The sequence below is a fragment of the Camelus bactrianus genome, unplaced genomic scaffold (genome assembly GCF_048773025.1).
Source record: "Camelus bactrianus isolate YW-2024 breed Bactrian camel unplaced genomic scaffold, ASM4877302v1 HiC_scaffold_25, whole genome shotgun sequence".
In the NCBI taxonomy this organism is placed as follows: Eukaryota; Metazoa; Chordata; class Mammalia; order Artiodactyla; family Camelidae; genus Camelus; species Camelus bactrianus.
The window spans coordinates 15,353-28,883 of record NW_027413939.1 but is presented as its reverse complement, the minus strand read 5'-3'; the positions used below and the strand labels follow the sequence as shown (position 1 = coordinate 28,883).

The 13,531-nt window shown below is 37.1% G+C and overlaps 1 protein-coding gene across 1 annotated transcript in view; it reads right to left on the bottom strand.

Annotated features, from left to right (window-relative positions):
* The window catches only part of LOC141576718 (uncharacterized), a 46,724-nt gene extending 33,806 nt beyond the window's left edge, over positions 1-12,918 (bottom strand). The window contains exon 1 of the mRNA XM_074360138.1: positions 12,244-12,918. Coding sequence (XP_074216239.1) covers positions 12,244-12,918 — 675 coding nt within the window. The remainder of the gene's footprint in view (positions 1-12,243) is intronic.
* Positions 12,919-13,531: the final 613 nt, after the last annotated feature.

The following is a 13,531-nucleotide window of genomic DNA, read 5'->3' as shown; positions in this document are numbered from 1 at the left end:
TGATGTTTTATATATTTGGAAATATCAAATTAAAAAATTGAAATTAAAAAAAAATCCTCCCACAGTCTGTCAGTGCAAGTTCCAGTCTATCAGTGCAAGTTCCAGACTCCATCCTCTGTGCAAGATCAAACTTAATTATGCATGGATTTAGCATTAAACTGCCAACAGAACATGAAAGACTATCAAGAGACAAAGGCAAAAAGGTTCTTCAATTCATGACTTTACTCAAGTTCACCAAGAATTTGAGGGCAATATTTCTACTCAAAAGAAAAAAATCACCACCCTAAAGAAAAAGTGCTAATTTAGTGAGAATGAAACTACCATGCTCAAAAATTTAAATGATAACAAAGTAAATCTCATCTTTCCCAAAAGGTAGATACAAGTACTCTGACCCCAAATCATAGTAGACCTGTGTTTTCATGCCCCTTAGAAATAACAACAACAAAGCACATACATTCTGTTAACTGTTATGTGGAAGCACCTAAACTCATGAAAGTGAATAAGGGTATATAGAGCTTATACCCAAAATCTTTTGTTGACACTTATGAAATGCAAGCTGTGGACCAAAGAGCCCTTGTGAACATGATGGAGAACCAAGTCTAGGAAAGCAGCTGTAATGAGTATCTCCAAATACTTATGGAGTATACATATGACTTATCATAAAATGAAGACTTCAGTCACCAGCAGCTGTCTCCAACACACTTCAGCTTACACAGGACCCTGACTCAGGTGTACACAGAAAACACAAGAAATGTGCAGAAGACACTAAGATGGAAGGGAAAATAAATATATCAGGTAACAGGACCAACACCTAAAAAGTGCAAGTGGTTACATACACATGGCATCTCCATGCACTGCAACAGCATGAGGCCATGAAAAATGGTAAAGAAGTTCTTCTTATGAATCCAGAAGGTTCACTAAAATGCAGTGTTATGAGAAAAAAAACAGGATATGGTGTATGCAGTATGCCACCACCTGGGTAACAACGCATCTGTGTATGTCTTGCTGGTATCTGTAAAGTTACCTCAGAAGGAAGCACAGTAACCAGAAGCACTGTTGCCATCTAAGAGGGGAAGTGGGTGGGAGAAAGTTAATTTCACTGTAACTTCTTTTTATATCACTCAATTTGTATGTCACATGAATGTATTACCTATTCAAAGTTAATTAAATTTGGACTTCTGCTTCTGGAAAGATGGATAAACATACTTTTCCCTGTTCTTCCCACTAAGCATGGCTAGACTCCCTAGGCTTTATATTTGAAAGAAACAAAAACATGCTGAGAGGTGAAGAGAATGTGGCAGACTGGCCAGGGATCAGGACCTGAGGAACTACACAGTGGTGACTTCCTGAGTTTTCTTTTTGTCTCATGCATCCCACACTAGGTGCCAGGGAAGCCAACAACCCAGAAACGCCAATGGGAGCAAATAAAAAATGTCCCCAGAAAGCCTGCTCTCTCCAGCCAAAGGAGATGAAGGGACAGTGGAAACACAGAAAACTTACACAGTTACTGCCTGACTCCAGCCAAACATTACAGGAAAACAAGCCCCCACCTGCAATGTAGACACCACATGCGGAACGAGGACCTCCATCCCCCTCACTGCCTCCATGTTGGGGTTATGACAGGAGGCCCAGTGGAACATCAGGAATTCCACCAATGACAGTAGGGCACCCCTTGCCATCCCAGCCAGAAGGTACCTGCAGTGGCCTTGGGGGGAAGCCCCAACTCTGGTCCACAATCAGCAGTAACATGGAGCCCCTCCCCAGATGAGTGTCAGCAAAGGCCAAGATTAAAATCTGAGCTTCAAATCCTAACTGGCATTATCCCCTTCTCCCTGCTGGAGCATTAACAGAAATGACTTACTAAAGCATAATATTTAAATAAGATCTGGAACCTCATAATATAATAACCAAAATGTCCAGCACTGAATAACAAAAATTCTCTCAACATAGAAAGAACCAGGAACATCTCAAGTGAAAGGAGAAAAGATAATCAATAGATAAGAACACTGGCATGACACAGGTAACAGTTACCAAACAAGACTTTAAAAGCCATCACAGAATGCTTCAGTGAGCAACTACAAACACACCTGAAACAAATGAAAGACAAACAAACAAACAAAAAAGTCAGCAAAGAAACACAAAATCACAGCAAATGTAAAAGGCCACATGGAAATTTTAGAACCAAATAACCTAATACCTGAAATAAAAATCTCAATACATGGACTCAACAGCAGAAAAGAACAGATGAATCACTGAACTTGAAGACACGACAATAGAAATTACCCAAACTGAAAAACAAAGAGAAAATAGACTGAAAAATGAACAGGGCCTCAGGGACAGATGGGCGCAATATCAATGAATATGACATTTATGCATTCTGAGTCCCAGAGAGGATAAAGCAGTAGGGCTAGAAAAGTATTCAAAGAAATAATGACTAAAATTTTGCCAAATTTGTCATGAATGAATGAATGAATAAATAAATAAATAAATATAAATAAATAATCAAACCTAAATATTTAAGACTGAACAAATTCCAAACAGGATCTTAACCCAAAGAAATCCACTCTGACATATTATAGTTAAACACTTAAAAACTAAAGACCAAAGAAAAAATTCTGAATGCCTCCAGCAAATTTCTCATCAGAAATCAGGGAGCCGAAAAGGAAGTTACATTTTTCAAGTGTTGAGAGAACTGCCCACTCAGAATTCTATATTCAGCAAAAATATCCTTCAAAAATGAAGAGCAAATCAACTAAATATTATCTATAAAATAGATAAACAACAAGGTCCTCCTGTACAGCATGGGAATTCAGTACCTCATAATGGCCTATATATATAAAGTTGAATCACTCTGTGGTACACCAGAAAGTAACAACATTGTAGATGGACTGTACTTCAATAAAAGAAAATGTTTTTACTTTAAGTATGTATTTTTAACTGAAGTATAGTCAGCTTACAATGTTGTGTTAATAAAAAAAACTTTTTAAATAGCAAAATAAGGCATTCTCAGATGAACAAAACTAACAGAATTTGTCAACCAACATATCTACTCTAAAAGAATGGACAAAACAAAGAGAAAATGATAAAAGAAGGAATCCTGGAACATCAGGAAGGAAGAAAGAACAATAAAAATAGTACAAATATGGACAATTACACTTTCTTACTCCTTTGTGTTTGCTAAATTTTGTTTGGTAGTTGAAGCAATAATTATAGTGCTGATGCACTTCTCAGTGTGTGAAGAGGAAACATACAAGACTATCATAACAAACTGGTAAGTGTTGACACCAGCAGACTAAGAAAAGTTATGTGTATATGATGTAATGGTTACAGTAACCACTTAAAAAGATACACAAATAGCTGTAGCACAGGGAACTATATTCAATATCTTGTAGTAGCCTATAATGAAAAAGATATGAAAATGAATAAATCTGTATGACTGAACTACTATGCTGTTCACCAGAAACTGATACAACATTGTAAACTGACTCAACTTCAATTTAAAAAAAAAATGATACACAAAGAGAAGCACTCAAAAACACCACAGATAAGTCAAAATTAAGTTCTAAAACATTTTCAGGGAATCCACAAGAAGTCACGTAAAGCAAAACAGAGAAGTGAAAAGCAGAACAAACAGAAAAAGGACCAATCAATAACCACAGTAAATCTAAGTGGTCTAAACACACCAGTTAAATAACAGTCAATTTAAAAAAAAAAATGACTGAGCTCTATGTTGTCTATAAGAAACACTTCAATTTAACAGTATACAAACATACTTGTTTTACTACACTTCAGTTTATTGAGTTTTACAAATTGAAGGTTAGTGGCAATTCAGAATCAAGCAAGTCTATCAGCATCACTTTTCCAACAGCATTTGCTCACTTTGTGTCTCTGGGTCACCATTTGGTAATTCTCACACCACTTCAAACTGCTTTATTATTATTAATTTGTTTATGGAGATCTGTGATCAGAGATCTTTGATGTAACTACCATGACTCACTGAAGGCTCAGGTGATGGTTAGCATTTTTTAGCAATAAAATATTTTTAAATTAAGGTATATACATTGTTGTTTTAGACATAATGCTATTGCACACTTAACAGACTACAGCACAGTATACACATAACTTTCAAATGGACTGGGAAACCAAAATTTCATATGACTGGCTTTTTTTTGTGATATTTGCTTTATTACAGTGGTCTGGAACCAAAACCACCACATCTCCAAGGTATGCCTATATGTAGGTTAAAACTAGACAGATGAAAAAAGATATTCCACATAAACATTAATCAAAGAAAGTATGAGTGGACACATTGCTATCAGAAAAAGTAAAATTTATAGCAAAGAAAATTACCACTAACAGAGAGGGATACTAAATAATGATCAAAAGTCAATCCATCAAGAAGACATAGCAATTCTAAATGTGCATGTACCAAAGAAGTGTGCTGCACGATACATGAAGCAAAAACCGAAAGGAGAAGTAGAAGAGTGCACAGTTACAGCTGCAGACTTCAATCCCTTCTCTCAGCAACTGATGGCACAAGTAGAGGGGAACTCAGCAAGGATACAGGACTCAACAATACTATCAACCTGCAGGGTCTAACCAACACGAAGAGAGTACTCCGCCCAGCAGGAGCAGAACGCACATTGTTTTCAAGTGCACAGGGGACCAAAGTAAACTTAATACTGATCATAATACAAACCTCAAAAATTTAAAAGAACTGAAACCATACAGACAATGCTTTCTGACTACAATGGAATTAAACCAGAAATCAGCAAGAGATGGGTAACGAGAAAATACCCCCAAACACTTGGAAACTAAACAACATGGTTCTAAATAATCTATGGATCAAAGAGGAAGGCTCAGGGAAACTAAAAACTATATGAACAGGATGAAAATAGAAAATACAAAATATTAAAATGTGTGGAACATAACTAAAGCAGTGCCAAAAGGAAAAATTTTAGAAAAGAGAAAAAGTCTCAAATCAATAATCTATGTTCTCACCTTAATAACCTAGAAGAAGATAAAAGTAAACCCAAAGCAAGCAAATGAAAGGAAATAAAAAGAGGAAATTAATGAAATGCAAAACAAAAAATAGAGAAAAATCAATGAATCAAGAAGACAATTCATCAAAAGTTAAAACTTTTGCTCAGCAAATGACCCTGGGAAGAAGGTGAAAAGGCAAGCTATGTGATAGGAGAAATTACACACATCTGACAAAGGACTCATATCTAGTATATACCAAGAATCCTCAAAATAACAAAATTATAGAGATGGAAACAGATGAGTGGTTGTCAGAGGTCAGGAATGGTGGAGGGGAGGGGGAGTGTGTAATTATAAAGAAATAGCGTAGGAAAGATCTTTGCGATTATGAGACAGTTCTGTATCTTGACTGGGATGAAATAACGGAGAACTGCACTTACATTGTACCAATGTCAAACCTTTGGTTATGATGTTGTACTATAGTTGTGTAAGATGTAACCTTTGGAGGAAACAGAAAGAAGAGTAAATAGAACTTTCTAAACTCTCTTTACAACTCCCTGTGGCTCTAAAGTTGTTTCAAAATAAAATATTTTAAAGACAAAAAATAATTTTAAATGATTTAAACAAATTAAAAATTAAAACACCTCAGTTAGCTGTAATGATGAATCAAAACTAATGAGATTAAACTCAATAAAGAACAATGTAAACATTTTGAAGATTTTTTTTTTTAAAATAGAATGTGTGTAACCAGAAAAGACATGTTATTCTCCAAGTGCTAAAAAGTCATCTGAGGGCAATCTAAGGAAGATTATTAGGGACCATGTATCTAAGGAAGATTTCATCTAAAGATTTAGATATAAATTCTGGATCTTAAGAACACCTGCTACAGCAGTTGACAATAGTAATTTTTAAAATAAAAATATCCAATATGTTTCCCAAAATAATGTCATATATTTTACTAAACCTTTACAGAATAAATAATTCCTATCTTATATAAACTGTTTCAAAGAATAGAAAAAGAAAGCTAAAAAATTAATTTTACAAAGCCAGTAAAATTCTGATATACAAACTGGATTAAACTAGTACAAGAAAGGAAAATTATCTCACTTTTGAATATTGATACAAAAATGCCAAATATATGCAAATACAATTTAGCATGTACTTGATATTTCATAACCAATTAGGGTTTACCTCAAGAATGAAATAAAAGACTGTTCAATATTTGAAAATGTATCAATGTAACTCACCGTGTTAGGAGCTTAATTATAAAAGCTATATAATCATCTTTGCTGATATACAAAAAGCCTTAAATGTCAACATCTATTGATAATAAATTTTTTTTAAAAAAAACCTCTTGGTAAACTAGGAATGCAAAGGCACTGTATTAACCTGTAAAAGCATTTCTACAAAAACCTATAGTAATCACCAGTGAAACACTAAAATCATTATTTTTTAAGTCAGAAATACAGTGCCTGCTACTCCCAAGTTCTAGCAAGTGCCGCCAGGCAAAAAAAAAAAAAAAAAAAAAAAAAAAAGTATTGGCATGAAAAGAAACACGATAACCATTATCTGCAGTACATCTTGGATGATTTTAATAGATATTGTTCAAAAAAAATTTACAGAGAGCACATAAAAAATAAGTACAGTAAAAAATGTCCAGCCTCATTAGTCATTAGGGAAATGAAAATAAAAATCACAATGAGATACAACTTCACACCTGCTAGGATGGCTAAAATGAAAAAAAAAGGGCAATAACAACTTTTGGAAGGATGTGGAAAAGTTGGAACCTTCAGCTTTGCTGGTGTGAATATTAAATGGTGTACCCACTCTAAATAACAGCTTGACAGTTCCTCAAAATGTAAACAAAGAGTTATTCTGTGTGTAACAATTGCATTCCTAGGCATATATCCAAAAGAATAAATACATATGTCTACACACACACTATACACGAATGTTTATAGTAACCAAAAGTGAAAACAACTCAAAAAGCTATCAGTTGATGAATGGGCAAAAGCAAAATTGAATACATATATACAATAGAATTTTTTTTTTACCAATTAAAAGGAATAGAGTACTGATATATACTACAATATAAATGAACCTTGAAAACATTATGATAATGGAAACAGCCTCCAATTGTAGGGGTCAGTTTATATGAAAACGACCAGAATGGCCTAATCTATTGAGACAGAAAATATGTTAGTCTTACCAGGAGCTGAGGGGGTGGGGTGCTAGAAATAACCACTAATAGCTATGGAATCCTATTATTCTAAAGTTTAATAGCTTTCATGACTGAATAATGTTGGGAATATACTAGGAACCACTAAATTGCACATTTATGGGGGTTAATTTTATCATATGAGAATTATATTTCAATAAAGTTGTTATTAAAAATAAGTTATGTATGGAGTACATAAAAATGAAAAATTAAGTTTATTAAAATAAAGCCATGTATCACTTTGGCTAATGGAATCTTTATGAATTTTAAAAAATTAGAAATCTAGAAAGAATGATCAATATGTTTCTCTAAAGAAGAAACACTGAATTACATAACACTGTAAGCTTGAAATATAATAACCCAAACTATGTATGCAAAATGAAAAAACAGATCATCAGTGAATTTGAATCCTACTTACATAGCAGCTATTATATGCCAGATACTTAATCTAAGTAATCCATACATATTGACATATTTGATCTTATAACAAACCAATGACAAGAGACTACTACAATTCTCCCATTTTAGAGCGGGGGATACTGAGAAGTCAAGTCATCTTCTTAGATTCACTTGGCCCCTAGTTAGCAGAGCTAGGCTCAGACACCAGTAGGTTTCCTCCAGAGGCCGGGCTTTTAAGCCCCTACACACACTGCTGACCTTGTCAATCATGAACTGAAATAGGAATAAAGACAGGAAAGGAGAACAAAGAAGCAAGCAGAGAGAAAAATGCCCAAATCAAAGGAGGTCAAATATCCTGATAGGGCTGAAGACGAGAGGCTAGAAATACAGTGGAAATGAATGGGTAAAGGGGAGAAAAGTTGACAGATCTCCTGAGGTCAGGAAACAACAGCCTGTAAACTAGAGTCAAAAGTGGTGTCTTCACTGTCTCAGCAGCAGAGAATGAGGATGACCAGGAGGGGATGGTGCACCTGTCTTCTTAAGCTGTGATTTGCACATTTTCAGTATCTCTTACTATAGGTGTTATTTAAAGGTTTTTGTTCATATATTTGGTAATGATTAGGATGTACCCTCTAAGAATTGTTTATTATCTTTTCCAGTTTTTAAGTATTGAATTTACTATTTTTCATGTTTGTTCTTCAATTTTACTTTTAATGTATTCCTCATCTTTTAATTTTTGTGTAGAACATTTTTGATTGGGATTTTTTTCATTCTTTATGTCAACTTTATGATTAGAAAACCCTTTTTCATTCTAATTTAATACATTTCCCAATACATTTCACTCATTCCCTTATTGTTGTAACAATTCCATCAAACCTTTTAACATTTCCTTTCAAATTTATTTTAAGGAAGTAAGTATCCATCTTTACTTCTTTTTCTAAACTGTAACTAATTGTGTCAGCATCATTTGTTTAAGAAAACTTTCCCTCATCTGTTATTTTTATCCCTGTATCTTTAAAATATTGTAGTATTCAGGGACTTAGCAATATCCACAAAGCATGGCTCCAAAAATCTTCTCTATTGTGTTTCTGAATTTACCTGTATTCACAACATGTGCATTTCTGTTAAAAATGGCTTCCCTCCAACTGATAGACACAGATTGATGGCAATCAAGGAAAAAAATTATTATGGGGCTGTTGAATCTAGGTCTCGAATGATGAAAATATTCTCTCCATCAAGAAAGTCAAAGAGAGGGTGAAGAGGAGGAGGGGCTGAAGAGAAAGGGAAACATCCTGTGTGTTCTGGCTTCCGTATTATTTAGCTCAAGAAGAATACATTCTTAATAACTATCAAACAAAATAAAATTTCTCAATGTCATATTATAGAAGATTATGCATATCATGTTTCTGCAGCTCCCAGGGGGAGCTTTTGTGGACTTACAGGAAAAGCCTCATGACCTGGACAATGGGAGAAGATCTGGGGCTTAGACCCTAACAAAGACATAACCGTGTAACACTACTGTGTGATAACACCCCCAACACCACCGTAGGCTATCATGAAAAACAGGGTTCCTGGGCGAGCACTTAGGCAGTAGAACAGAGATTCCAAACAGAAAGGCCAGAGCCATCCCTCCAGTTAACACCAAGACAGGTAGTGGACACATAGCCGGGTATCATAAGGAAGAGGTCAAACTTCTGCAGATACCAATTCAGGATGATTCAAGTTAAAAATATTTTGAAAAATCTCACAAGCCAAAAAGAATTCTCGATGACCTGAAGTGTAACAGTAAGATAACCAGTGTGTGTAAGATAGACAAGCACACAGGGATGCAAGTATGAGAAAGCTTTTTCACAAGCAGAACAGCTCAGGGGACCACATCAGAACAAAGATGAGCCCCTTTGCTGGATGAGAATAAATGGAAACGATCATCCAAACACAAAGTATATCTGATATTTGTAATTACATTTATATATTCTTTTATCCCAAACTGCATACATGTTTTTAAAGTCTATTTTCAAATAATCTTTTAAAAATAACCCTTAAAACCTGAAATAAACAAGTTTTCCACCGTTTTCCTATATGGCTATCTAGAAAGCACAGCCCTTCGCTATCTGCTATAATCAAGATCCCTTCACCCAGTGAAGTGAAAATTATCCAAGAATATAACCTTGAGAATGTTTATTAAAGTATCTTAAATTGCTATCTGTGTCATTCTGCAACAGGAAATCCCTTTAATTTAGATATTGTCTCAATCAGAATATTGTGTGATCACTTCTAACTTATATATCTTTCCATGTTTTTTTCTCTTTCTTCTAAGTGGAAGCAGAATCTTCCAGACTCAACTTTACAATCACCATTCCAGACAGCATTTCTGAATAAGTCATATTTTAATATTGCCTCCCCACTTTGAATAAAGCATGGATCTTTTCACTACATTTAAAGTAAAACTCGATAAATATTTATTGATCACTTAAATATGTCAGGCACTGTGATTAAGAATTTAAATAAATAATTAAACTTCATCCTTTAAACTATCTTTTTAAAATGCACTACTATTAGCCCCATGTTATATACAAGAAAACTGAAATATACTGATGTTAAATTAAGTTTGGGGGTCATCGACCGCTATCGGCTGAATGTGTGCCCCACCCCACAGTTCATCTGTTGAAATCCTGGTGCCTGTGGGAGGTGATTAGGTTGTGAGGGTGAAGCCCCCAGGAATGGGTCAGTGCCCTTAGAAAAGAGACCCCACAGAGATCTCTCACCCATTCCATCATTTGAGAACACAGGAGAATACTGGCTATGAGCCATAAGGTGAGGCCCTCACCCAGGACATTAACGTGCTCATACCTTGATCTTGGACTTAGCCTCAGATCTGTGAGAAAGACATTTTTGTTGTTTATGTCACTAATGTGGTAGGATTTTGTCACAGCAGCCCAGCAGAATAAGACATACGTCAAAGCAATGGCCTAAGATTGGCATCCAACCAGTCAGACTCTAGAACTGACCTGCTCTTGTGATATTACAATTACTAACCCATCTTCCTCTTTCCCAATTCTCCACTACTTTAGCGAAACATCAAAATCATCTGTTGAGTTTTTCTTTAACACAGATACATCAGTTCTACTCTTTACCTCCATCCTGATTCAGCATTTCTGATCTTTTACTCTTTGATTTTCTCAGCATTCTCCCAATCTTAAACAGATGAAGTCAAATGTGTGATTGTGATGTTTAGTCACCAGGGAGAGCTATGGCCTTAGAACCGACACTTCTTATATTCAGGGACAAAATCTTGACTTATTCAGAACCCTTATTACGTCTCTATAGTCTTGCTGCTAATAGACACTCCATAAATATTTTCTCAGTGATTAAATCTTTATAGGCCTCAACACTATTAAACAGTTGCCTCAGGGTGCTAATATCTGGAAAGTCAATAGGAAATACCTAAAATAATGTATTATACTGAGTTGATTGCTAATTTTATTTTCAAGACAGCACAGAAGGGAACTGGTGGGGGGGGAAAGAAAATTTGTAGTACATTTCTAAAATTTTGAAAATTATATGGCTAGTGCTAATTGACTGTAATATATTGTGTGAGAATAATAATCACAAGGTTTGACAACCTGTAGGTGATGAGCACTTTTCAGTCAGAATGTACAAGGCAGTGAACATCAGGTGTGTTTACACCGGACTCCAGCAGCTGAATTTCAGACCTGTATTTAACCACAGGCGTTTGTTACGATGTAAAAGATAAATTCTGTCTGTTACAATGTGGTCAATTGTAAATTTAAGTTTATTTTCCCATTTCATATTAGGTTTGTACTCACGGTTCTAAATTACATGGTCTCCACATATTAGTACACTTTAAATGCAGTTTTCTATGTAACATGCATTGCTTTCATATACAGTGACATTAAAGTCGTTTCCTTTCTAAGTTTGATTATGTCAGTATGCTTTTTACTTTGTAATATTGTGAAAACTATTTTCCTAGCTTTTAATGTGCTCAAAATATATGTTTATAAAATAGCAATAAAAGTAATTTAGGCAAGCTTCTAATTATTGAAGGTCACAGAAATACTATTATCTAAAAATTTATGTGATTTTCTAAAAATTATGGCAATTTCTTACTGGCTTATTTACTTAGATACTTAATCTTTCATCAATAAATAGCACAGTGAAATATAAATTAAATATATAAATTGAATTTGATAGATACATTACTCTTAACAACTTTCTTTCCTAAAGTAAAAAAATTTCATGTATCAATTCAAAGAAACACAGCAGAAAACGAAATGTACAGGAATTAAAATTCTTATTTCAAATTGGTAGCAAACAAAAAGTGAAGCAAATGCGTTATCTGGTAGAAAAGCTATCACCAGGCGGCGCAGCTGAGCCCCCAGCCAGGAGTGGCTGCGCGCTCCCGCTCGCGCGCGCCGCGCTGGGTGACTGGGAGCCAGACCGCCGCCCTTCGCGCCTGGGCTGGCCGCCGTGGGGCGCCAGCTACCGGCTGGGGTGGGGGCTGGTTTTCTCGCAGGCCATCGGGGAAGGCCGCTGGAGAAAGGGGAGGGAGGACAGGGGGTGGGAGCTGCGGGAGGGCAGCCGGAGAGCAGGGCGAGGAGGCGGTAAGGGGAGGGGAGGGGCCGCGCGGAGCTGGGTCCAGGCCGGGGGGTGCTGGCAGGGTTGGGACCGAGAGAGAAAGTAACTCCAGGACGAGACCGGAGCGCCCCGCGCCGCGGGCACAGGCGGCGTGGCTGCGCCCGAGCCTGTGCCGCCGCTCCCGATCCAACGTAAGCCCGGCGCGGGCGCCACCGTTCAGCGATGCGCACCCCTGTCCCTAACGTGGCTGCGACGCCCAGAAAGTCGCCCAGCCGGGATTCGGACCTGGGTAGGGGCGGCGGGACACGCGGTGCGGGGACATCCAGCATCAAGGCCTGGCGTGGAAGAGGGGACTGCCCGCGTGGCCAGCCCTGGCCCCGGGTAGAACCTCTCCAGGTAGGTTGGGGGTCAGGTCCTGGCACGCAGGCCTCAGTGCAGGGCCGGCGAGTGTCCGGGGTCAGAGCCTGGCTCCCGGAGCTGGGACTTTGGGCTGACTGGGCCCAGCTTGGTGTCCAAGTCAGAGAGAGAAAAGGTCTCCAGCGGGACAGATGTGCGTCCTCTGCCGCCCAACCGCGAGTCCGAATTGGAGCGGGAGGTGCTGGAGCGCTGCTGGTCGTGCCAAGCGCGCGGGATCTAGAGCCCCAGGGGGGCACCTGGGAGACGTGATCGCCCCTCGGGAACCCCGCTGCCCGCGGGCATCCCCGGATCTGGACCGCGCACCGCATACACTCGCAAACAGCCCCCTCCCCCGGAACTGGAGTGTGCTTCCCTCCCTCGTCCCCAACCCCTGACTGCAGAAAGATAAGCTTCAAATTTTCACTCCGTGTCTCATATGTGCCTGAAGGTATTTAACTGCACGAGTGAATAACAGCATTAGTTTCAATTTCTTTTTAATCCCTGCAACAATAAACTTTGAGAACAACAACAAAAGAAAACTAAAACCAAAAGTATGAAAATTCTATGTGACAATATTATTTGATGGTACATGTAATTAGTTAGATTAATTTTATTTCACTTAAGGAAACAATACTGTAAAAAATTTCTATTAACATGCATAATGAAAATACATAAAAATATCAGTCACTTTTACAGAACTATTATTCAAAGTGTTTTACATATGCGGAGTCAGACTTGCCATGAAGCTGATGGAATTTGTTTCCGAGCACCTCATTTGTACAAACCGTTCCAGGGACCTGAAAACAGTCCTAGAATGTGTTTATATGGTCAGTTATTTTTGTTACATTTAGAAATATATTTATAATTGTGATTTTTTTCTTATTGTAATTAATATTTTATTTTGTGACTGATAGTTATTTATAATTTGTCTTCTATTTCTTA